This window comes from Podarcis erhardii (genome assembly GCF_964252035.2).
Source record: "Podarcis erhardii genome assembly, chromosome: 2".
Taxonomy (NCBI): Eukaryota; Metazoa; Chordata; class Lepidosauria; order Squamata; family Lacertidae; genus Podarcis; species Podarcis erhardii.
This window is the reverse complement of record NC_138498.1, coordinates 15,049,559-15,076,401: the sequence shown is the minus strand read 5'-3', so window position 1 is coordinate 15,076,401 and position 26,843 is coordinate 15,049,559. Positions and strand designations below refer to the sequence as shown.

The 26,843-nt window shown below is 45.4% G+C and overlaps 1 protein-coding gene and 1 long non-coding RNA gene across 5 annotated transcripts in view; one reads left to right on the top strand and one right to left on the bottom strand.

Moving 5' to 3' along the window:
• Positions 1-270: 270 nt before the first annotated feature.
• IL23A (interleukin 23 subunit alpha) overlaps positions 271-26,843 on the bottom strand; it is a 40,415-nt gene continuing 13,842 nt past the window's right edge. Inside the window, exons 1-4 of one of the 3 annotated variants that reach the window (XM_081850001.1) lie at positions 18,422-19,148; positions 11,774-11,857; positions 6,450-6,575; positions 271-1,739 (exon numbers count right to left, since the gene is read on the bottom strand). In XM_081850001.1, the coding sequence (XP_081706127.1) occupies positions 1,575-1,739; positions 6,450-6,575; positions 11,774-11,857; positions 18,422-18,607 (561 nt within the window). In that variant the 5' untranslated portion in view covers positions 18,608-19,148 and the 3' untranslated portion in view covers positions 271-1,574. Of the gene's footprint in view, positions 1,740-6,449; positions 6,576-11,773; positions 11,858-12,598; positions 13,831-18,421; positions 19,149-26,843 lie in introns of those variants that run through there. The other 2 variants (XM_081850000.1, XM_081850002.1) reach the window with 2 other exon arrangements.
• On the top strand, positions 15,177-22,537 carry LOC309335127. 2 transcript variants are annotated; one of them, XR_014153372.1, is made up of 3 exons: positions 15,177-15,320; positions 17,322-17,453; positions 22,104-22,537. It is a non-coding gene; the product is annotated as an uncharacterized lncRNA (long non-coding RNA). The 2 variants fall into 2 exon arrangements; XR_014153373.1 differs by lacking the exon at positions 22,104-22,537 and adding an exon at positions 18,201-19,154.

Genomic DNA, 26,843 nt, shown 5'->3' with positions numbered 1-26,843 from the left:
GCCTCCTACTGCTGCCGCACCGCCAGAGCACGATTTCTGTTCTCATCCTGAAGCAAAGTTCTTAACCTGAAGCGCTATTTCTGGGTTAGCGGAGTCTTTAACATGAAGCATATGTAACCTGAAGCATATGTAACCCAAGGTACCACTGTACTGGTTTTGTCGCATCGTGTAATCCCTTTAAAAACAACCATTATTATTATTATTATTATTATTATTATTTATTATTTATACCCTGCCCATCTGGCTGAGTTTCCCCAGCCACTCTGGGCGGCTCCCAATCAAGTGTTAAAAACAGTACAGCGTTACATATTAAAAACTTTCCTGAACAGGGCTGCCTTAAGATGTCTTCTGAATGTCATGTAATTGTTTATCTCTTTGACATCTGATGGGAGGGCGTTCCACAGGGCAGGTGCCACTACCGAGAAGGCCCTCTGTCTGGTTCCCTGTAGCCTCAGTTCTCGCAGTGAGGGAACCGTCAGAAGGCCCTCGGCGCTGGATCTCAGTGTCTGGGCTGAACGATGGGGGTGGAGACGCTCCTTCAGGTATACTGGGCCGAGGCCGTTTAGGGCTTTAAAGGTCAGCACCAACACTTTGAATTGTGCTCGGAAACGTACTGGGAGCAGTGGTATTTTGCTATTTAAAAATGAAAGGGGGCGTGGGAATAAAAGAGGAAAAGCTGCCACACAGCTACAGTTGTTCTCTGGATGTTGGGGCATATTATCGTCCCACAATGAAATTCAGGGAGGGCCAGAGGCACTGCCAGTAAGAGGAGCGGGAACATACCCCAGGAGAAATGGAAGACAGAAAGAAACAGGGATATTACTGCAGGGGCACCTTGGCTAGGCTTGATGGTTCACCTTTATCTCTCTCCCTGTAACCTTCTCTTCCCTCTTTTCTGCAAATGGAATGCCGAGTCTTTTGCACACAGAGGACTAATTTTTTAAAATAGCTTTTAATGGAGTAAGTCATACAAAATGTGTGCAACATTCATACACCCCCCCCAAAAAAACAAATCATCCCTCAAAATGGAATGAATAAAACAGCATTCAAACAAACAAATAAAAATGTGAAAATGTGGAAGATATTCAACAAACCCCTCCCCTTTAAAAAAAAAACATTTTAAAAGTTGGCACATGGATCCTCCCCACATTAGAATAATAATAATAATAATAATAATAATAATAATAATAATAATAATAATAATAATAAATTAATAATAAAAAATAACAACAATAATAACAACCACATATTTCTACCCGCCCATCTGGGCAGCTTCCAACAAAAGAATAAAAATACATTAAAACATAAGTCATTAAAAACTTCCCTAAACAAATCTTTGGCCCCTTCATCTTATCACCCGGTTTCTTACTAGCAGGGGATTGGGGCCAGTGTTTAAATAAATAAATAAATAAATAAATACATTAAAACATTAATACATTAAATAAAAATGTTAAATAAAAGCACGGCAGCACGTGTGCCATCAATAAATTAAGTACGTCAATTAAATACAATGAAAAGCGTACGACTTGGGCGCACAAATCCACCCTTCTGCGTTGGGCTTCCCTCCTCCGATCTTAGTTTGCATTCCTGGCTAACGCTGCACAATGGGAAATGACTCTTGCCACCACGACGGCGAAGGACTGCAGGCGAAGCAGGATGGGGTCCTGCAAGGCTTGCTTCTCCCATTCTGACGAAATGGGAGGGAGGCCTGGGCTGCTGCTTTCCATATTTCCTCCAACCTGTAGGAGAGAAAAGTATCAGGGTTAAGAACGCAGGAAAGAGCCCTGCTGTTGAATCAAAGGGAAACATAGGCCAGCATCCTGTTTAGGGCTGGGCGATAAACTGGTTTTCATCAACGCGATATATCGCCCGCTAAACATCGCTATATACCAATATATCACGATATCTTAAATAAATATGGGACTAGGTTGGCTTTATGTCTTTTTCTTGCATCGTGATCTTTGCATAGCTCGCGTACATCATGATTCGTGTTCTATTGTCAGGTCAAAAATGGTGAAACCGGTATCACAATACAGGTTTCAGATGGATTGAGTAAATAGGATAATGGTACAAAACCAAATTTATAGTAAGTCAAATAATATGGAGAAAGTAAAGTTTAAGCGCGTGTTTAAGGAATTTAAATCGGGAATGCAAGGGGAAGATCGGAGTGCTTGACAAATAGAATCACAAGTGGATGTACAAAGCAAGCATTAGTTAAAGAATGAATAATTGTTAATTTTCATTTTGCCTATAATATCTAATATCTATTGTATACTTCTGTTATAAAGTTTTCAATCAATAAAGCACTCAAAAGCAAAAAAACAAAAACAAACCGGTTTGGAACGATATATTGCTGCGCCCTAATCCTGTTCTCTCACTTCCATACAAGTATCAGTATGGAAGTGAGAGCTGGACCATAAAGAAGGCTGATCGCCGAAGAATTGATGCTTTTGAATTATGGTGTTGGAGGAGACTCTTGAGAGTCCCATGGACTGTAAGAAGATCAAACCTCTCCATTCTTAAGGAAATCAGCCCTGAGTGCTCACTGGAAGGACAGATCGTGAAGCTGAGGCTCCAATACTTTGGCCACCTCATGAGAAGAGAAGACTCCCTGGAAAAGACTCTGATGCTGGGAAAGATGGAGGGCACAAAGAGAAGGGGACGACAGAGGACGAGATGGTTGGACAGTGTTCTCAAAGCTACCAGCATGAGTTGGACCAAACTGCGGGAGGCAGTGGAAGACAGGAGTGCCTGGCGTGCTCTGGTCCAGGGGGTCACGAAGAGTCAGACACAACTAAACGACTAAACAACAGCAACAATCCTGTTCTCACAATGGCCTGCCAAGTGGTCCTGGGAAGCCAGTAGGTGCAAAAACGCTTTCCCTCCTCCTGTGATCTTCAGAAGCTAGTACTGTATATAGAAGCACACTGCTTTTGACACGAAGTGGTACCTAGTCATCTGGGTCAGTAGCCTTATCCTCCCAAAGGGTTAAATAGGCTTCCAGCCCAGGTGGCTAGTTCTGTAACAAGGCCTCTGCCCTTATCCCACAATATATAAGCTTAGAAAGACACGTGACCAGTGTTACTGAGAAAACAAACCAACCCTGGTTATTTCATGATCGCTATTGCAGGACTGCTGTTTTGCCAGATCGTTTTTTGACCGCTGACAATTCAGCAAGGATGTGATTTGTTGGGTGGGCGGGTCCCCAGGCAAGTGGATCCAGGGGGATATTGTACACTTTATAATTTGTAGGTGATGCAGTACATTTTGGCATGTATGTGAAGGAAGTACATAACCCAGAGAGCATTTGCATAGCGAGTTTCAGTTCAGCTGCACAACACTCTGTATCTTTGAATCTTTATTTGCATCAGCCACCAGCCATAGCAATAAAACACACAAATATGCAAAAAATAAAGATGAAAAAAGTCAATTATATAAAATACGTTTTGTGGGGGTTCGGATCAATAGTCAAATAGTGGATCTTATTCTAATTGCCCCGGCTAAAAACCTTGCAACCTTTGCTGTCACCTGCTCATTTTGATCTGCCAAGAGAAAGGACACTGTGGCAATGGCTGGCTGACCCAGAATGGACAATAAAAGAGGGGTGATAACCTCATTCCTCAAGTCTTTATAAAAAGTGCAAGTCAAAAGGACATACGCCACCAATTCGGTACTGCCATCTCCACAGGGACATAGTCGTTTTCCGTGTGGAATTTGTTGGAATTGTCTCTCAAGTACAGCCAAAGGCAGTATATTCAATCTTGCGAGAGTAAAAGCGCGTCTATATTTTAGAATTGCTAAATTATGCAGCTAGGGTGCCAAAGACTCGAGGTGGGTGGGTGGATGGAAAATAGTCATACCACGGGCAAAATTTCATTATTGTGGCCAGACTGGTCTGTCAGGTGCACAACACTGCAAAAGTGAATCACGGCAAGTGGTATTTGGGGATTTTACTGGTCCCGAGCGCTTTCCCTGGGAGAACTCGCGCTTTATAGCTGAATTGGAGCAAATGGCAACCTGCAGAAAACCTAATTGCTGTTTGCTCCAATTCAGCGGTAGAGTGTGGGTTTACCTGGGGAAAGCTCTGGGACAAAAATAAGTGATCAGAGACGGACCTGGAAAACCCGAGCCTGTGCCTAGAAAGGCAAAGCGAAGATAAGTAAGGATGAGAGCTCTGTGTTCCTTCACTTTCACTGCCAGCTGTAGGCTGCCTACACATCTGGTTTGTCTCTGCAGCCACTTGAGGGCGCTATGTCATCTTTCCAGCTCCCCTAAAGGAAGACTGCTGTTCAGTGGGACTCCTGGGTTTGAAGTATGTCCATTGAGATCCAACCACCCCCTAGCACGGAGGAAGTGAGCAGCCGGAAGCCAGGGATTTATTGCCTTGCTTGGAGTACTTTAATGCAGTTAAATGGCACCAATCTAAATCTCTGGTTCCATGCTTGAGGTTGAATCCTGACAAGACAGAAGTACTGTTTTTGGGGGACAGGAGGCAGGCAGGTGTGGAAGACTTCCTGGTCCTGAATGGGGTAACTGTGCCCCTGTGTGCAGCCTGGGAGTCATTCTGGACTCACAGCTGTCCATGGAGGCACAGGTCAATTCTGTGTCCAGGGCAGCTGTTTATCAGCTCCATCTGGTACGCAGGCTGAGACCCTACCTGCCCGCAGACTGGCTCGCCAGAGTGGTGCATGCTCTGGTTATCTGTCACTTGGACTACTGCAATGCGCTCTATGTGGGGCTACCTTTGAAGGTGACCCGAGACCATATAACACCAGTCTTGAAAGACCTACACTGGCTCCCAGTACGTTTCCGAGCACAATTCAAAGTGTTGGTGCTGACCTTTAAAGCCCTAAACGGCCTCGGTCCAGTATACCTGAAGGAGCGTCTCCACCTCCATCGTTCTGCCCGGACACTGAGGTCCAGCGCTGAGGGCCTTCTGGCGGTTCCCTCGCTACGAGAAGCCAAGTTACAGGGAACCAGGCAGAGGGCCTACTCGGTAGTGGCACCCGCCCTGTGGAACGCCCTCCCACCAGATGTCAAAGAGAAAAATAACTACCAAACTTTTAGAAGACATCTAAAGGCAGCCCTGTGTAGGGAAGCTTTTAATGTTTAATAGGTTATTGTATTTTAGTGTTTTGTTGGTTAGCTGTCCAGAGTGGCTTGGGGGACCCAGCCAGATGGGCGGAGTATAAATAAATTATTATTATTATTATTATTATTATTATTATTATTATTATTAAATAGAGACAGTGTGCGGGCATCTGTGGGTGACATATATTTTTGTGATTATGGGGGGGGGGTTAACTGTTAAGTTTTAAAACTCTCTTTTAAATTGTTGTAACTTGCCCTGGGACGAAGAGCTTGGTAATAAATTTCAAAGAATCGTAGGGTGGGAAGGGACCCCAAGGGTCATCTAGTCCAACCCCCAGCGATGCAGGAATCTCAACTAAATCATACATGACAGATGGCCATCTGACCTCTGCTTAAAAGCCTCCAAGGAAGGAGAGTCCATGACCTCTCAAGGGAGACTGTTCCACTGTTGAACAGCTCTTACTGTTGGAAAGTTCTTCCTGATGTTTTGTTGGAATCTCCTTTCTTGGAACTTGAAATCCCTGGTTCGAGTCCTACCCTCCAGAGCAGCATTTAAGATGATGATGATGATGACGGCCTCGGTCCTGTATACCTGAAGGAGTGTCTCCACCCCATCGTTCTGCCCGGACACTGAGATCCAGCTCCGAGGGCCTTCTGGCGGTTCCCTCATTGCGAGAAGTGAGGTTACAGGGAACCAGACAGAGGGCCTTCTTGGTAGTGGCACCCACCCTGTGAAACACCCTCCCTTCAGATGTGAAGGAAATAAGCAGCTATCCTATCTTTAAAAGACATCTGAAGGCAGCCCTGTTTAGGGAAGTTTTTAATATTTAATGCTGTATTGTTTTTAACACTCGATTGGGAGCCGCCCAGAGTGGCTGGGGAAACTCAGCCAGATGGGCGGGGTATAAATAATAAATGATTATGATGATGATGATACAACCATATGCAGCCGGTCTGTGCAGAGCCTCCAATGTAGAGGGAATGCAGACGTAACAATGCATTTTCAAATGCATTTGGGACTTGGGGGACTCTTGCAAAGCAGAACAAGACTGCACCTTTGGTTGTGCTGTCCTAGCATAGCTAGACTCAGATGTGCCTTCCTCACATCTCCTGCATCCTTCTATATTATCTCCCTTTCCACTTCCTTCACCAACTGATTAGCTCACTGGTCTTCTAGGATTGTGCAGTACGGCAGTGACGTTAGCATGGTTGCTTTAAAAACAAAAATCCATCTCATGTCCGCGTGCCTTTGCACGGTTTGCTTCATTGACTCTTTCAATTTGCCTCCGACCTTCATGCATGGTCCTGAGGCCTCCCTGTGGCCAAACCCATTCAACCCCTATAAAACATGTACCCACCTTTGAAACGAGTTGCAATAGTTTATACAGGGTGTTTTTGAGCTCGGTGTTTGACATCGGGGGGAAAACGTGCACCAGAAGTTCATGATAATGGTGAAGTCCTTGGTGGATTTTTCCCAGGCAGCTCTAGGAAGGAGAGTAGAAACTTATTTTATTATGTTAGTTTACAGGACAGGCTCAGGCTGCAGCAAGCATCAGATCATGCAGCGTTGGGTGCAAAACTGCTGAGAGTCACATGTAAGAGTCACAAAACTGCTGAGAGTCACACCCTTTGATCTTGAAATTCTGCTCCTTAATTTGATGTTATGAGACCAGGCTAAAGGCTCCTGCAGGGTTTTAACCACTTCTCTTGTAGCAATTCTATGTCAGGAGCTCGTCCTACATTCGAGTAGGACCCTGATAGAGACAGATGCCCGACTGACATGTTCTCTCCCTCCTGGTCGTTCGTTTGGGAGCTTCAAAAGCTTTCTTCAGCCCAAACATCACAGCGACCGATGGCAACAGACATCGGCACACTTAGGGATTGGCAGAATCTTCGCAGTTGCCTAACAGACCTCATCAACTCAGCATTTTGGCTAATCTACTTTATTTATATATAAACACATATGGAGCACTTCAACATGGCTCCCTCTCTCTCTAGCATTAGACAGCAAAAAGAAAACGAAGAAAAGACAATAGTCCCACTTCATGGAACACAGTAACACAAACATCCTGTCTTCATCACTTCCCACTCTGTGGAGTCAAAACATACACCGTCATGTGATAGACAAAAATCCCATGACTGCAATCATGGAGAAGGAATTCTAACATTCTAATGCATGGTGCTAGATGCTGTAAAGTTAGTAATTGTGTTCTTTTTGTTTTGCTGTTTTTCTTTCTTGCACTGTAATTAATTTCATTTGCTTTTCACAGAATTAACGTAGCAATGCAATAAAATGCAATGCCAGAATATCGTCACTTGACGATACTGGAAACGTTAACTAATATACGAGCAGGAATTACCAAAGGGATAGTTGATGGATACGGATAAAAGAAAAAACAAAAGCAAATTAAAGATAACTATGACATAAAATCAGCAATAAGGGGTAATTAATTATCCAAGAAGGGGTGGGAAATCTTTTTCTTTCTTTTTTAAAGTGGAATAAAATTTGCTTAATCTGCTATGGATTTGTTAAAAATTTGGAAAAACCAATAAAAAAATAACTGGCAAGAAAAATACAAGGCAAGAAATAAAAGCAGTGGAAGAAATAATACAAATTTAATAAATAATAATGGCAACAAAAGCAGCAATTAAAAAGCAATGTGGATCTGATGTGGACCACCTGAAGGAAGCTTATAGTCCACAGGCCATGGTTTAGGAACCAGGCCTTCCAGTGCCAGAACCGAAAACACTCTCAACACTTCGCTCATCCCTTAGGTTTGTAAGAAAGAGTCTGGATAATTATATAGTGTGTGGTATAACAACTTTCTTTCTGCCTTCAGGGAATCATTTCCACATCTAAGTGCTTGCCAAGGAAACTCTGAGTGTCTGCTGTGGAACTTCCTGGTTGTTGCTAAGCTTCGTGGAACGAGTTCCAATGCACGTTCTTGGTTTGGAAGAGGGCACTGTGTCAAGCCTCTTGGGTCATCTCCATGTTACCACAGGGAATGACCGTGACTTCAGGGAAACACCCAACGCATATTGCGTTGTCTTCCAGCGAGATCTATTCCCAGTTGACAAACTAATGCTATGCTTCCAGCCAGGGAACTCAACTTCACCCAGAATGCAGTTTTGATAGCATTATCCTAATTGAAACTGAGGGTAGTGGGGCGGGGAGGTAAAAAAAATAGCTGCTGACTGTTGCCAACTTAGCCTGGTTGCCTTTGCCCTTAACCTGAAGCCAAATGTAAAATGCACACTAGAGGAAGCGACCAGGAATCCTTTTACAAATCTGTTGTTCTTGTTGTTTAGTCGTTTAGTCGTGTCCGACTCTTCGTGACCCCCTGGACCAGAGCACGCCAGGCACTCCTGTCTTCCACCGCCTCCCGCAGTTTGGTCAAACTCATGCTGGTAGCTTCGAGAAAACTGTCCAACCATCTCGTCCTCTGTCGTCCCCTTCTCCTTGTGCCCTCCATCTTTCCCAACATCAGGGTCTTTTCCAGGGAGTCTTCTCTTCTCTTCTCATGAGGTGGCCACAGTATTGGAGCCTCATCTTCAGGATCTGTCCTTCCAGTGAGCACTCAGGGCTGATTTCCTTCAGAATGGAGAGGTTGGATCTTCTTGCAGTCCATGGGACTCTCAAGAGTCTCCTCCGGCACCATAATTCAAAAGCATCAATTCTTCGGCGATCAGCCTTCTTTATGGTCCAGCTCTCACTTCCACACATCACTACTGGGAAAACCATGGCTTTAACTATACGGACCTTTGTTAGCAAGGTGATGTCTCTGCTTTTTAAATAAATCTGTTATGATATCTTTAATAAAACATTCTGCTCCCCTGTTCCGCTGCCCAAAAAATTCTGGGCATTGTCGATTACCCCTCAACAGAATTACAGTTCCCAGAAATTCTTAACAAACTACAGCACCCAGAAAACTTTGAGGGAAAGAATGTGGTTCAAATGTCCTTTAAAGGAATAGCGTGTACACAGCCTTAGTCTTTAAGGTGCCACAAGACTCCTGCTGTTTTTCAAGCAGAAACTAGCAAATTCAGGTTGTGCAGTTAAAGTGGATTTGGTGCTCTTGTGCAACAAACACACTCGCCCCCCCCCAAAAAAATCTTGACTCTTTTTGTGGTTAGGAACTTGACAGGAAAATGAAAGCTGAGGCGTTAACTTCCTGGGAGGCAAGTTGGAATGAGTTGTCAATAAATGACAGACATTTATTAAATTCCATGCAAACTTTTATGCAAAGAAATCAGGACAACACTCAGTAAACAGGCTGTCTAGAAGTGACTTTTGTTGTTTTTGAAGCAATAGACTAATGCCCCTCTGGAAATAGATACAGACAGGCTTTCTTATTATTTTTTACTGACCATATTGTCTTTTAGATTAATTTGGGGGAAATTACCGGAGGTCTGCTGGTCAAATTATGAAATACGTCTGCTCCATGCAGCAGTCTCCCTAGCCTCCTTCGGTGCCCTGTGCATTGGGGAATGCGTGGCGGCTGACTCATCTTCCCCTCATTCAGGCCTCACAGACTCTGACATTAAGTTCTCTGGGCCGACTCTGAAGGTCAGGATCTGGTCTTCAAAAACAGACCAATTGAGGAAAGGGGTCAGGTTAACACTGGCCCCGGCAGAACAGGAGGGCCCGGGTCGGTGTCCGGACACGGGCCGGTTCCTCAGGGTACGTCCCAAGCATAAGGGCTCTTTCCTTAAGCAGTTTTGCGTAAAGTTACAGTGGCCTGTGGCGGTGACCCCTGAAATACTTTGGGCACTCTTTTCATATTGGGGCTGCCACTTTAGCGGCAGACCAGACTCTGCCCGCATCAAGGAGCTGGGTCGCTGGCGTTCTGAGGCGTACAAGGGTTACATTCGTCCTGGCACACCATCCTTCTTGTTGTTGTTGTTTTGTCATTTAGCCATGTCCGACTCTTCGTGACCCCATGGACCAGAGCAACCAAGGCACTTCTGTCTTCCACTGCCTCCCGCAGTTTGGTCAGACTCATGTTGATAGCTTTGAGAACACTGTCCAACCATCTCGTCCTCTGTCGTCCCCTTCTTCTTGTGCCCTCCATCTTTCCCAACATCAGGGTCTTTTCCAGGGAGTCTTCTCTTCTCATGAGGTGGCCAAAGTATTGGAGCCTCAGCTTCAGGATCTGTCCTTCCAGTGAGCACTCAGGGCTGATTTCCTTCAGAATGGATCGGTTTGATCTTCTTGCAGTCCATGGGACTCTCAAGAGTCTCCTCCAGCACCATAATTCAAAAGCATCAATTCTATAGCGATCAGCCTTCTTTATGGTCCAGCTCTCACTTCCATACATCACTACTGGCTGCAATTTAGTTTTCTTGCAGGTCTGCCCAGCTTGAAGATATGGGTGGTGGGACATAGCATTGTTCATTGGGCAGCCTATGCATGACTGTGGCTGCAGCCTTGACATCCACCCCAAGGTACATGTCTATTGGATGGGCCGGCGGGGCATGTGCTGGCGGCAGCTGAGGGTGGCAGCTGCACACAAACCACCAAAAGTTTTGGTTCTGCACCTGGGAGAGAATGACTTGGTGTGGGGGAAAGGCATTGCCCTGACCCTGGCCGCCAGGGCAGACATCAAAAGCTTGCAGGCCATGTACCCGGCAATGACCATCTGCTAGTCCAATCTCCTTCCCCGCCTGCGCTGGAGAAGGGTTAACAGGCCCTCTCGCATCAATTATGCGGTGCAGGAAATCAACAGGGCCATGCGCAACACCATGCGGCCAATTGGCAGACTCTCTATTCCATATCCCACCATCAGAATGGAGAAGGGCGGGCTGTTTAGGGCTGATGGGGTGCATTTGATGCCCCTGGGAAATGAGCTTTGGCTGCAAGGCCTCAAAGATTGGGCGGACAGGTGTTTGTTCTTCAGCTGTGAGTTTCTTGGCGGCGAGCCCCTTGGGGCCTCGGGTTGCGGTTTTTAGGCCTTGGCAAGGTATCCTTTAGGGACGCAGTTGGCGCTGTGGGTTAAACCACAGAGCCTAGGACTTGCCGATCAGAAGGTCGGCAGTTCGAACCCCTGCAATGGGGTGAGCTCCCGTTGCTCAGTCCCTGCTCCTGCCAACCTAGCAGTTCGAAAGCACGTCAAAGTTCAAGTAGATAAATAGGTACCACTCTGGTGGGAAGGTAAACGGCGTTTCTGTGTGCTGCTCTGGTTCGCCAGAAGTGGCTTATTCATTCTGGCCACATGACCAGAAGCTGTACTCCAGCTCCCTCGACCAATAAAGCGAGATGAGCGCCGCAACCCAAGAGTCAGCCACGACTGGACCTAATGGCCAGGGGTCCCTTTACCTTTACCTGTGGTATCCTTTAGTCTATTTTCAAATTGGGGGGGAGGCATTTCATGCACCCCCACGCACTGGCATTTGCAGGGCCTGTTAAAGTGTTGATTGCGGGAGTCCCTAGCCCTAGAGCGGCAGCATGTAGGTCAAAGTTTGTCCTTTACAGTCCCCTCCCACTGCACCACATTGCCCTGCACATCCTTAGTCCCTGACGGGCTGAGAGGGATACATGCCAAGGCCTATGCCAAATTTCCCACATTCTGAAGTTAAATAAAGTTGTGGCCAATTTGAACCCATACTTTGGTCTCTTGTCTCTCTCTTTGGGGGGTAGGCTCCACGGACAGGGTTCAGCGCGTGTGCTCACAAAAACACTTACCATTTTATTATTGTCCAACGAATCTGGATCACATTTGTCTCTGCATTCAATCCTCTGCGGAAATGAAACACTCGTATTTGCCTCCTGGGGGGGGGGGTGATAAAGAGAAACTCGGTGTAAAGATGTATCTTGAGCAGGCCTGAAGCCCCGCATCGGGTATTTCTCCTGCCTTGCGTTCCACCTTGCAATCTCTCTTTCTCACCTCTGTTGTTTCATTCACCAACATCTCTCAGCTTTCAACGAAGATGGACCCAGGTAATAGGGGCTCCCCCATTTAGCATCTCTGCTACCCAGTTACAACTGCTGCTTTTTGCATAGTATCTGAAATTATGGAGGGGCTGAGCCTGAAAGTGCAATTCAAGTAAACCCTACTGAACTTTGGTTCTGTTTTGAAATTATGCTGAACAGGTGATCATGCCCTAATATATATAGGGTGGACGACCTCAGTACCGGAAACCAGGTACTCAGTACTCTGGGTCCTTCTGTCTGATCCCTGGGATTTTCCCCAGATCACACACACCCTCCCACCCCACCAGCCCTGCTTTGCCATAGCTGTCAACCTTCCCTTTTTTTGCGGGAAATTCCCTTATTCCAACGCCGTTTCCCACCGCTTCCTGCTATCCCAGATTGTTAGATATCCCGTAGACTGTCCCCCGAACAGGTGAGGCTGCTGATCCCTTATTCTCGAGGCTGCTGATCCCTTCTTTTCAAATCTGAAAGTTAACAGCTATCTGCTTTGCACCTTGAGTACTTTTACCTGGATGATATGCGCCTTTGAGCTCAGATAATAAATAGCAGACAGTGTTGTGGGGCACCAGCACTCACCTGGCCTCTGTTCAGTTGTGTTGCTGCTGCATACTGGGAGGTAGAGAGAGGTAGGGGTGAGATGGCAGAGAAGGTGGTGCCGCGGTGCAAATGCATCGGGGGATCTGTTCCTGTACTCCTGCCAGTGTCTGTTTGCACCGTGCCAACCTTTCTGTTCCCCTTCTGCCTCCCAGTAAACAGCCACCACATGACCGGGGGTCAGGTGAATGGCCTGTTCACCACACTATCTCAGACCCTCCAAGTGTCCCTATTTTCCAGGGATAATCCCAGTTTTACAGAACCCGTCCCGGATTCTGATTTGATCCTGGAATGTTCTGCTTTCCCTTAGGACATCTCGATTTTCATCGGAGAAATGTTGAAGGGTATGGAGTTATGCGACGCCTGAGCCAATGAGATAAGTAACTATATAGAGCCTTTAAAAGATATCTTAATGCATCCCTGCATAAGAAAGTTTTAAAACATGTTTTGTATTTTTATACAAGTTGGAAGCCACCCAGAGTGGCTGGGGCAACCCAGTCAGATAGGCGGCATATAAATAATAAAATTATTATTATTATTAAGGAATAGGATGTCCCTATTTTCACCGGAGAAATGTTGGAGGGTATGTTGTCTGCTCTTGCTGGTAATGCTACTTGGTTGCCTGGAGGGAGGGTAATGAGGTGTTTGTGTGTGTAGAAACTAGCCTACTAGCCTCAGGTAATATATTCAGGTTGTTTGCTTGGCCCACCTTTGTCTCTGATCCCACCCACCATTGACATGAAGGTTGCTCAGAGAGGAATGCAGCTTACAAGCTAGAAAAGGTTTGCAGCAAGCATTTCCTGGGGTTTGAGAACGGTACCTGTCAACCTGTCACTTTCTTTATGTGTGTGTTTGCCAGATCATTCCCTGTTTGCCCCTAATATTGGAAACAGTCCAACGGATCTTAGCTACACATCTACACATAGCCAAGTGGGCATTTGAATCCTGGTTTCCCAGGTCCTAATCTGACTCTAACCTCTGCACCACACTCTCTAATGCTGATGGCAGCCCTTCTCCCTTCTAGAGTCGCCTGGTTCTCCTTTGCATCTAGTTACTCGAGAGCAGGGGTGCGGCCCTCCTGATATTGTTGGTCTCCTCATACTTGGCCAGCAGTCAAGGACGATGGGAGTTGTACTGGCTTAGAGTGAACAGATTAGAAACCATCCAAAGATATAAATCCAAGCTCTAGATCATTATGGTTTGGCAGTCCACACTAAGGTCCAGTAAGGTTAAAACCATCTGAAGCATCTGAGTGGTGGAATTTTGTTAGACTCGCAGGCTTCCTCAAATTCGGCCCTCCAGATGTTTCTTGGCCTACAACTCCCACAATCCCTAGCTAGCAGGACCAGTGGTCAGGGATGGTAGGAGTTGTAGTCGCAAAACATCTGGAGGGCCGAGTCTGAGGAAGCCTGTTTAGAGAATGGTAAAAGTATGGAGTTTCCGCTCACAATCATGTGAAATCGAGGACCAATTATGCTGCAATATTAGAATATTAAACGGGGGGAAACAAACAAACAGCAATTGCTTCACCTCACAAGGTTTCAAAACGAAGAGGAACAAGAGAGAATGCGAAACTTTTAAAACCACATGTGAGGAGGAGTTGCCGTTTTCAAAATGTGCTGGGTTAGACTTCACTGTTTATTCATCGCTGTGAAGAGAGCCGTGGGAAATGTTCCATGCAGTTGTTTGTGTAATTCTTAACTCCCTGCTAAATGTCACTGGATAAAGATGCTAGCTTGTCATGCGACACAGTCAAGTACCTTGTGTCACATCCTACACAGTTGAATGTCTTGAGACTGACATGTGGCAAGGGTGGAGAAACTCAACAAGACAGGGATGCTATATATAACAAATGCAAAGAAAACTGGTACGCGCGTGTGCCCTGCTTTGTTTTCTTTCACCGATTATTGAAAGGTATTAAAGCTGTCAAAACCCTTTGCTTAGGGCAGTTCCCTTCACATTGGCTCTCGGGGTGCTGCCCTGTGGCAGCAGTAAATAAAGAGGGTATTTATGGCCTCGGCTATTATTTAAACCAGTGTTTACCAAACTTGCATCATCAGCTGTTGTGGTGGTGGTTTTTTTGGACTACAACACCCATCATCCCTAGCTAGCAGGACCAGTCGTCAGGGATGATGGGAATTGTAGTCCCAAAACAGCTGGCGCCCCAATCTTGAGAAACATTGATTTAAACTGATCCCTGCCTGGGGACAAACTGAGGGGGGTGGGCCTTCCTTGACATGGGTAACTGAAAGTGTTTGATATTTAGAAAGGACAATTTAATACCAGAAAATTCTGGAATGACTTTATAGGAGAACATTGCTCATTAACTATTTTGTTGTCCTTCTCCTTCTCTTCTCCACTTGTGCCGGGGGCAGACTTTGCTAATCTTTCGTAATATGGCACCCTCTGCGAGGCCAAAATTTGGCGCCCCCAAATGGATTGTCTCAATTATGGATCTCTCTCCATTTTTGTGCCCCCTCAACTTGTGGCATAACACCCTAAATCTGGCACTACTTGTCTATGTTAGAATTCAGGCATGTTAGAATTCATAACAGTCTACACCAGCGACTGCCAGTGCAGAGCCAGGGGGTGGTAGTGACTCTGGATTAAGGCTACAATCCTGTGCGCATTTACCCAGGAATAACAGCAACTGAAAATAGTGGGACTTACTTTTGACTGAAGTAAACATGAATAGGATTGCACTGTAAGTAACATGGAACTTATGTATGTGGTCTGAAGATAATCACTACCTCTTGTCTCTCGTTAAAGTAGGGATGTTAGTGGTCCTCCAACTATTATTGGACTCACAACTTCCAGTAGCCCCAGGCAACATGCCCAATGATTAGGGTGATGTGAACTGGTGTACCAGTGGTAGAGATGGTTGAATCCATCTATTTCAGTTTTTCTTTTTCCCAGTCAGATTCAGTTCCCCAGAATTCCACACACATCATCATTATCATCAGGAAACTACACCAGCATTTTAGCACTGATTCCTCCCAATATACACATGTTTGCATGCAGTTTTGCCAAATACATCTTTTGTAGAACAATTTTGGAATGCTTCAAACTCCTCCTCAAGGGGACAACATTGGACACGATCCCTTCTGGCTTTGGCTACCCCTTTATTTGGGGCTGTTTTTAGCTGAGCCAACTGCCTGTGTTTTAACGGTTTACGGCAGCGGTTTTCAACCTTTTAGAGTCCATAGCTTCCTTGACCAACTACAGTGGTACCTCAGGTTAAGTACTTAATTCGTTCCGGAGGTCCATACTTAACCTGAAACTGTTCTTAACCTGAAGCACCACTTTAGCTAATGGGGCCTCCCGCTGCTGCTGCCGCACTGCCGGAGCACAATTTCTGTTCTCATCCTGAAGCAAAGTTCTTAACCTGAAGCACTATTTCTGGGTTAGCGGAGTCTGTAACCTGAAGCGTATGTAACCTGAAGCGTATGTAACCCGAGGTACCACTGTACAGTTGTACCTTGGTTCACGAATCCCTTGCAACTCGGAACGTTTTGGCTCCCGAATTCCGCAAATCCGGAAGTGAGTGTTCCAGTTTGCAAACATTTTTTGGACGCCGAACGTCCGACGCGGCTTCCGAGTGAGTGCAGGAAGTTCCTGCAGACAATCCGAAGCCATGCCTTGGTTTTCAAACGTTTTCGGAAGTCGAAGAGACTTCTGGAACAGATTTTGTTTGAGAACCAAGGTACGACTGTACATTCTTTCTGCAGCACCCCTGTGGGGGTCAGGAACCAAGTCGTGTCACCCCTTGCCTGCAGAGCCAGCAGCCCCTCACCCTTTTCCAAACACCCTTGTGGAGTGTTCCCTCAGCCTCCTCTCTTCTCCCCTCTCCTTGGGAGTCCTCTGGGCAGCCGCTGCCCCTGGTCTCTGACCTGCCCCAACTCATCCCAAAGCGAGGTGCCTCCTCACACTGCCCCACAGGGGCCTGGGAAGCACCCCCTGGCCAGCCCCAGAGGCATCATTTGCCTGGGGGGTTTGTAGCCACGGAGGCTGCGACAAACAGCTGTGCAAGCCTTTGGGAGGCAGAGACAGGAGAGGGCATCAGAGGAGGGAGGGAAGGAAAGAGGGACAGAGGCCAGTGTTGCCCGTGGCACCCATGTCCACCATTCAAGGCACCCCAGGGTGCCACAGCACACTGGTTGAAAACCACCAGTTTACAGTGCTGCTGTTTTAGAATCGCACTCCTCCCCTTAAATTGTTTAATCTTCTGCCAAGAGGAATTAACCAGGTGCCTTCTGTGCCAACTTTTAAATGTGTGCAGAATATCTTTCTATTCTGCCAAGCCTATGCAGGCAATTAAGAACATTTCCTTCCACAGTGGTTAATGGATGTCTGTTTTTTGTTTTTCTTTTTTTATATGGATTTTGTTGTACATATTTAATTTTTATTGCTACAAACCACTGACATACTTTTAATGATATAAATATTTTTTATGAATAGAATAATAATAACTAAAACTAGTTTTATAGGAGTGCCCTGCCAGATTATGACAAGCTTTCAGCAGCTGTATAAAATGACTATGTTTTACTGAAATGGATAGAACAGTTTTATGTATAAGCCACTTTATGAGGGTTTTCTCTGAAAGACAGTATGGGGGGATTAAATAAATATAACTAAATATAAATGCAAAAGAGTGGCTCCACCTCTAGGGATGGGGGAAGAAAGTCAATCTAGTTCTCATTTACAGGTGAATCTCCCTAATCTGCACTTTCTAAAACAATATGAGAACCAAAAGACAGCCATCCTTTGAAATTCTTTGAACTTCTTCGAATTCTGCAATGCCAACCTGGGCATAAAAATGCATATACTGAAGTAAAGTGTGAGTATAAATGCATAAAATGGTGAAAATAACAGAAATGCTTCATATTACGGGAAATTGGTTTGCAAGTAATAAAAATAATAGTAATAATAGTAATAATAGTAATAATAGTAATAATAATTTAATTATTTGTACCCTGCCTATCTGGCTGGGTTACCCCAGCCACTCTGGGCAGCTTCCAGCAAATATAAAAGCATAATAAAACATCAAACATTAAAAACTTCCCTAAACAAGGCTGCCTTCAGATGTCTTCTGAAGTATGTATTTATGTATCTCCTTGACATCTGATGGGAGGGCGCTCCATAGGGTAGGAGCCACTACCAAGAAGGCCCTTTGCCTGGTTCCCTGTAACTTCTTTCCATAATATATCAGTGCAAAATTGCATACAAGCTGCTGGTTGCACTAAAATGCTGGTGGATTTTCATGAGGACTTTGAAAAAACAAATTGCCAACTGAGGTGGAAATGTGGAGAACTGTACTTCATAATTAAAAAAAAGGGAAGACACTGAGAAAAACTGAAATGGATAGATTTGGCCATTCATCTCCATCTCTAAACCGCAACCTTTCCCCTCTAGGTCACTTTTCTGTGAAGGATGCTCAATCATGAAACGCCCCACAAATGAACTTTTCTGAACCCTAAACCAGTCTGGGGAACAGAACGGTTCTGCTTTCAGGCTAATTGTCCGTGTCCGTTCTTTGCTATCCTTCAATTCATTTCCCTACCAAACTCGCTCCTTTACATTCCAGCCCTCCACTGGCATGTGTCCCCAATGTTTGCCAATTCAGGATACCATTTCATATGCATCTGACAAAGTGGTCCAGAAAAAGCATAGGCCATAATAAACCGGCCTTGAAAAGTGTCACGATGCAAAGGTCCTCGCTGTTGGAGCTCTGTCGCGATCCACGCTCCTCTTTGGAACCTCAGACCACTTTGCTGAGCGAAAGTGGGGAATTCTATTTTTACTCACCACCACCACCTTCTCCTCTAGCCTCAGCTTCCACAACTCGCTGAGTATCTCCTGCGAGGCATCTTTGCAATCCTTCCAGGAAGGCTTGTTTTCCCTGGGCAGCCTCATCCCCCTGGAAGCAGCAACCAGTAGCAGCAAGAAGCCCAGAAGACAGCTTGCCCTGAGGTTCCTTGAGTTGTTCTGCATCTCTGAGGAATTCAGATAGAGCCTGGGATGATTCACGAGGACTTGCCTTGAGACTGATTGTTTGAGGAACCAGGATCCCTCTATTTATATTCTCTGCCACAGGTTGACTCAGGCAAATAGTGGGGATTTCCCTTCTGGGCCTGACAGGTGGGGATTGTACTACAACTGCAGTGATGTCAGGGAGCAGAGCTAAGTCCAGCAGATCCCATTCATGGTGACAGTGACACTGCTAAGTCCACTGGAAGAAAAGCAGAAGTGATACCGTGGTCTGGGCACTCCAGTGTGGATTGTGGGTCACCTCAGAAATTGGTTCATTTGCCTAATGGGTTCAGAGCGTAGGCATCTCCAAGCAGGGTGGGCAAAGCACAAAACTCCCTTTTTTCTCCCTACCTGCACACAGAAAATCCAAATCATACATCATCTAATACCTATGTCAGAAAATTATCCGGGAAGAGGAAACCAAGAAGCTGGTCTTCTATTTCCCCAGCTCCCACCAGTCCCTCAGCGCCCCTTTCTCCACCACACATACAAAACCCTCCTTTAAAAATTCCTTTAAAATTCAAAGTGCTGGTGTTGACCTTTAAAGCCCTAAACGGCCACGGCCCAGTATACCTGACGGAGCGTCTCCACCCCCATCGTTCTGCCCGGACACTGAGGTCCAGCGCCAAGGGCCTTCTGGCGGTTCCCTCATTGCGAGAAGCAAAGCTACAGGGAACCAGGCAGAGGGCCTTCTCGGTAGTGGCGCCCGCCGTGTGGAACGCCCTCCCTTCAGATGTCAAAGCGATAAATAACTACCTGACATTCAGAAGACATCTTAAGGCAGCCCTGTTTAGGGAAATTTTTAATCTGTGATATTTTAGTGTATTTTTGGTTTCTATGGAAGCCGCCCAGAGTGGCTGGGGAAACGCAGCCAGATGGGCGGGGTACAAATAAATTATTATTATTATTATTATTATTATTATTATTATTATTAAAAAATAAAACAAAAAAATAAAGCCCCTGTTATTTTCAAATCAGTCAAAAAAATGACAGGCAATTGCAAGTGTAATAACATTGCTGGTGATGTGAGCACATGATGTCATAGAATCATCCAGATGCAGATCAGTGTCAAACATGTCTTTTCACAAGTGGCCAGGCATGGTGAGTAGTTGTTGTCTCTATCCCGATGTGTTGATGAATTGAATAAAGGAATAGCAAGCGGTGGAAAATTTTGTCTGTTTTTGTGGGTGCTTTTTGAAGTTGACAGGTTTATTCCTCAGCTGAAGCAACAGTCCAAACCTGACCATATCGTGAGTCGAGGGAATGACGCTCCCGCTCCTCTAGTGCGTTATCTCTAGATGCACTGGCAGTAAAAGATGAAGCAACAAGTCTTTAAAGACAACATCTTGGTTAGCATCTTAAATATGTTCAATAGGGCTAAGGCTGGTGGCGTATTCAAAGGCTGATCTGGGAAAAAGGGTGGTTTCAGAAAATAAAATTGCCCCTAGGGCATGGCCACCACATGTGGAGATAAGTCCCAAGCTCGCCACAAGATCTTCAACAGTCTGGGGTGGCTTTTTTTGGTGTACTTTCTGTAATCCTAATACCCAAGTCCTATCTCCTGCCTTTCACCAGTTTTTTAAAAAACAGAAGCCTACAAGCAGAGCAATAAACACAATAACAGAGTTGCCTGTTCAAATGTCCACTCTGGTTGCATCCAGATGACCTTTTCGTTGAGCATTTTTCCTGATTTGTTTGTAGGAAGGTTAGACGATTTTTGCTATTTATTATTCTGCTTTGTTTTCAGGAAGCTTAGATGGTGCCAATATTTTTCTACACTTTCCAGTGCATTCACCTTCACTTTCCTTATTGCAAAAAGTCCAGAGAGAGGGGCTGTTGTGCAAGAGCAGTTATCACCTGAATTTTCCAATATGTGAATTGAATTCTACATGAAAATAGTGACAACGTGGAAGCTCCCTCTGTTATTGGCTGAGTGGTTTGTTTGCCACTGTTGACAGAAGTACTGTTTTCATCCCAGAGCTCTGGATAGCTTCTCTTTTCCTTTCAATTTTCAGTGTCCAAGCCTAAAGGGTTTAAAATTTAGCAGTATCATATTGAATTAAGCCCAGAAATTAACTAAAAATGAATGGGAAGAAGAGCAATATAAGACAATGGAGCACCCATTTTTGCCACGTCCTAAATCAGCTGAAGTTTCTGAACTGTCTTCAATGGCAGCCCAAGGGAAGAACATTATAGTTGTCAAATTAAGAATTCAAAATTCAAATGAGGACCTCAAGTGAAGTTACAGGGAACCTGGCCGAGAGCCTTCTGAAGAAGCATCTCCACCCCCATTGCTCAGCTCAGACACTGAGGTCCAGCTCCAAGGATCACTGCGAGAAGTGATGTTACAGGGAACCAGGCAGAGGGCCTTCTCAGTAGTGGCACCCGTCCTATGGAATGCCCTCCCATCAGATGTCAAGGAAATGAACAACTATCTGACTTTTAGAAGACGCCTGAAGGCAGCCCTGTAGCAGGAAATTTAAAATGTTTGATGTTTTATTGCAGGCATGTCCAACAGGTAGATCGTCAACTACCGGTAGATCACTCGATGTCTGTGGTAGATCACTGGTAGATCAGTGGCTCCCCCCAAAGAAGCTAAAAAACTTTGGCTCCCCTAAAAAAAGCTATTTTCCTGCACCCCTAAAATGACCTGAACTACCAAAAGGCCCACAGGGCTTTCCTTCCTAAAAAAAAGTTCAACGTCGCTTTCCTCTTCCCTAAAGAAGCTCAACAACTTTGACCTGAACCCCCCCAAAAGGGGGTAGATCACTGCCAGTTTTTAACTCTGTGAGTAGATCACACTCTCTTGGAAGTTTGCCATCCCTGCTATTTATATTTTTAATATTTTGTTGGAAGCCACCCAGAGTGGCTGGGGAAACCCAGCCAGATGGGCGGGGTATTATTATTATTATTATTATTATTATTATTAATTAATAATAATAATAATAATAATAGCCTTGGCTTCCACATTTCTGCTTGCACCTAACCCAGATCAGTTTATTAATCCATACATATAGCATTGACATTGTGCTTGGCACTGTACAGCAGTGTTCTTCAACCTTGGATCCCTAGATGTTTGATCACAACTCTCATCATTCCAAGCCAACTTAGACAAGGGTCAGGAGTGATGGAAGTTGTAGCTCAACAACATCTAAGAGCCCAAGATGAAAGAACAGTGCTGTAAAGTGAAATGGCCTAGGTCTAAATGCTTCACAATATACATTGGAGAAGAGGGGGATAGATAGAGAGATTAGCAATAGTGGAAAGGCTTTCAGGGGCCAGGAGTTGGCTTCACCTGCAGAGCAGCAGCCTGAAGGAGCAGAAGGTTAAGTGACTCCACCTACTGCTGATCAGCCTTCATGCTTCTGATGGGAACCACCTGGTTCCAGCTTTCTTAAGCAGTGCTTCCAGCCTCAGTCAGTTGCTGGAAACATTAACATTCGTTGTTCCTGACCAGGTCTTGCTGCTTCTTGCTTCTCGTGATCTTGCACACTCGGCTTTCTTGACCCCCGGATCGTCTGACTACGCAAACTGAGGTAACTCCTGACCTTAGGACTGGATAGTACAAACAAACACTACTAACACCAAACACTGTTGTTAAAACGGAAAGGAGGCAAAGCATCACAAGAGGTTTGAAATTTTGGGAGGTTGGACAGTTACAATGGACTCGTTTCAGTGGTGGGGTGCACACTTTAATTCCTATTTATTTATTACTATTAAAAGGTAAAGGGACCCCTGACCATTAGGTCCAGTCGTGGCCGACTCTGGGGTTGCGGCGTTCATCTCAATTTATTGGCCGAGGGAGCTGGCTTACAGCTTCCGGGTCATGTGGCGAGCATGACTAAGCCGCTTCTGGCGAACCAGAGCAGCGCATGGAAACGCCGTTTACCTTCCTGCCGGAGTGGTACCTATTTATCTACTTGCACTTTGATGTCCTTTTGAACTGCTAGGTTGGCAGGAGCAGGACTGAGCAACGGGAGTTCACCCCGTCTCGGGGATTTGAACTGCTGACCTTCTGATTGGCAAGTCCTAGGCTCCGTGGTTTAACCCACAGCGCCACCCGTGTCCCTCATTTATGATTATTACTTTGTTGAAATAAAATAATAATTATCTCCCTCCACTGAGCTCCGCTGTGGCTGGCAGCACATGCCTCTGACAGAGAGGCATGGGAGAATTAGGGTAAAAAACTACGTTTAAGGCGAGGGACAGGAGAAAATTGATTTAAGTATGCATCGTGTAGAGAAAGTGGGTCACGGTATGATCCTATGTATGTTGACTCGGAGTTAAGTTGCACTGTATTCTGTCGGATTTTCTCTGTTGTACCTGTGCATAGGATTGCAACCTAAATAGATCTTTTGCCTCCCTCCATCATACTAGAGCTCAGTGAAATTTATTAGCAGTAGATACAGGACAGAGGAAAGATGATGGTAGCCATTGGCTTAGCAGGATTCACAAGGTGTTTAAATTAATCTGAAGAAGAAGAAGAGGAGGAGTTTGGATTTGATATCCTGCCTTTCACTCCCCTTCAGGAGTCTCAAAGTGGCTAACATTCCCCTTTCCCTTCCTCCCCCACAACAAACACTCTGTGGGGTGAGTGGGGCTGAGAGACTTCAGAGAAGTGTGACTGGCCCAAGGTCACCCAGCAGCTGCATGTGGAGGAGCGGAGATGCAAACCCGGTTCCCCAGATCACGAGTCTACCGCTCTTAACCACTACACCACACTGGCTCTCTTATCTGTGGAGGATAAGAGCCATATGGGAATAAAGAACCCCATATATCAGCCTAAAACAGATTCTCTATATCCAGAGGTAATATTCCTCAGAATGCCGGCGGCAGGGCGGTATATTATAGGTGAGATCTATTTCTATCGCACACTACCTATGGACTTCCTGAAGACAACTGGTTGACTGCTTCAGGAAACAGGATCTGGGACTGGTCAAATCCAACAGAGCTCTTTTTAAGATCCTGAGGTGGCAGTCAAAGGTTTTGCTTGCTTGAGTGTCTGAACTGAGAGTGAATGGCTAGTAGGGAAACTGTGGCCCTTCAGATGTTACGGGACTCCAGCTCCCACCAGCTGCAGCCAGTTAATAATAATAATAATAATAATAATAATAATAATAATAATAATAATAATAATAATAAATTTATTATTTATACCCCGCCCATGTGGCTACTCTGGGCAGCTTCCAACAAAGATTAAAAATACATTAAAACATCAGTCATTTAAAACTTCCCTAAACAGGACTGCCTTCAGATGTCTTCTAAACGTCAGATGGGAGGGCGTTCCACAGGGTGGGTGCCACTACCGAGAAGGCCGTCTGCCTGGTTCCCTGTAACTTGGCTTCTTGCAGTGAGGGAACCGCCACAAGGCCCTCGGTGCTGGATCTCAGTGTCCAGGCAGAACGATGGGGGTAGAGACACTCCTTCAGTTTGGTCATAGATGATGGGAGTTGTAGTCCATCTTTGACCTAATGCAATCAAACCTAACACACAGCATTAGTTGCCTATAACAGAATTATTGGAAGGGAGGGAGGAAGGGAGAAAAGGAGGAAGGTTAGAGAAGCTTCTCATAAAGAGAGACAGCATGTCACCCTCCATGTGTTTGTGTATGAATGGGTTGTTCAGACAACAACCTTTAATTACAGTGGTACTCAGGTTACATACGCTTCAGGTTACATACACTTCAGGTTACAGACTCCGCTAACCCAGAAATAGTGCTTCAGGTTAAGAACTTTGCTTCAGGATGAGAACAGAAATCGTGCTCCGGTGGCACGGTAGCAGCAGGAGGTCCCATTAGCTAAAGTGGTGCTTCAGGTTAAGAACAGTTTCAGGTTAAGTACGGACCTCCGGAACGAATTAAGTACTTAACCCGAGGTACCACTGTATTCCATTTAAGTTTTGCACAGCACACTAGTAATACTCTTGCAGCACACTAGGGGGCCTTGACATAGAATTTCGGAATTGTTTCGAACCAAATACTGTAGATTTTCCTCAGAGCTACTGCCAGAACCCAAGTACCGGTATTTTAATTGCCAGATGCTATTAGGCATCTGCTTTCAATCTATTTTGTTTGATTTTTAATCCATGTGATATTTAGCGCTTTGGATCAGCCACAGACCCGTGCTGGCACCAGTTATGTAAGTGAATTTCTTTGTGATCACTGTTCCTGCATGTGAACCACTTCTGAACTGAAGTGGCTTCGCGTTCTGGGATGTCCCTTCTGGGAAGCTGAATGACGCCATGGAACAAAAGGCAGCTTTTGTCTTCCATCAGAACATTCAATTTCCTGCCCTCAAAACACTCTGACATAACCACAGGTGTGGGAAGGAATCACTGCAATATTTGTGACATCATAGTCCCCGTCAGCTCGCAGCGTTACTTTCACAAGTGCTGCAGTGAAACCGCACATACACTCATACAAATGGCTGCATTGAAACTTGCCTCCCTGGTAATGTATGCTACATGACATGGGACAACACCCATTTTGAAGAAGCCTCTGGGCAACAGATTGCGCACATTAAAAGATGCGCGGAGATAGCAAACAAAAACGGATGGCAGGCGATGGCAGTGAGGATAATGTGAGCCTCTCTCTCTCTGCAGGATCCTAAGTTTCCTTGTAACAAGGGCTTTCTTCATCCACGGACACTTCCTGAAATGGGGCCTGAAACTATGACAGCCTTGGAGCTGACATAGTTAATTCCTTCTTGACAATGGGATGGAATTGGGAAAGAAAATGTTGACCCACCTCCCTCTGCTCTGAGTTTGACCAGTGTCAGTAGGTTGTTGTTGTTTAGTTGTTTAGTTGTTTAGTCGTGTCCGCCCCTTCGTGACCCCTTGGACCAGAGCACGCCAGGCACTCCTGTCTTCCACTGCCTCCTGCAGTTTGGTCAAACTCATGCTGGTAGCTTCGAGAACACTGTCCAACCATCTCATCCTCTGTCGTCCCCTTCTCCTTACACCCTCCAACATCAGGGTCTTTTCCAGGGAGTCTTCTCTTCTCATGAGGTGGCCAAAGTATTGAAGCCTCAGCTTCAGGATCTGTCCTTCCAGTGAGCACTCAGGGCTGATTTCTTTCAGAATGGAGAGGTTTGATCTTCTTGCAGTCCACGGGACTCTCAAGAGTCTCCTCCAGCACCAGAATTCAAAAGCATCAATTCTTCAGCGATCAGCCTTCTTTATGGTCCAGCTCTCACTTCCATACATCACTACTGGGAAAACCATGGCTTTAACTATACGGACCTTTGTTGGCAAGGTATCAGTAGGTAGCATTTAGGAAATGGCTGCCACACCTTCTCTGAGGTCTCTTCAGTATCTCGGCCCTCTTCTTCTCTCCAGTCTTTCCCTCTTCCCCAGGTGGTGTATGCATGCCGTACTTTCAAAGTGCATTCATCCCCTTAAAAAATTATGGGCATTGTAGTTGACAACTCCTCATAGAGTTATGATCCCCAGCAACCCTTATCAAATGTCAGTCCCCAGGATTCTTTGAAGGAAACAATATATTTCAAAGTGTGTACACAGCCTAAGAATCTTCTCATTACTCCGAACCTCCTCAGATCAACGTTGGTTCCAGACAGGATGAGTGCCCTGTGCCCCTCACACATGGAAATTCGTTGCAGCGTCCACATAATGACCTTGGTATTAAAATGCCAGCCTGTGTTTTATTCCCATTTAATCCAAATTTACCCTTTCCGAGGGGAAATCCAGTAAGTTAAAAAAAAAAAAAACCAACCTGTTGCCAACAACCCATTTGTGATATCTCAATGACTCATTGGCATCTGGAAGCAAAGGACAGGATTTAACTAAGTTGTTGCGTGTGTGGAATGAGGTCTGCTCATACAACAAGACTTCCCCTGTCCTCCTGCCCCATAGGCCCTGTGTGCCCCTTAAATCTAGGGGAACCCTCAGAGCAGGTTTAAGGGGTGCATGAGGAACACGCAGGGGAGAAGTCTCATTGCATGAGCAGACCTTGTTCCACACAGACAAATACCCCACTTAGCCTATGTTGCATTCCCCCCAAAGTGTGGAATTGCTGTACGTTTTGCCATCATCCAATCATTGTCGTCCCCTCTTTTTCTGGTGGTTCTTCTATATTTTCTCAGTCCACATAAAGTCTGCCATTCTTTTCAGAAGAATGGAAGAGTATTACAATCTCCTCCTCCTGCAGGTAGACAGCGATTAGGTGGATGAACATATCAAC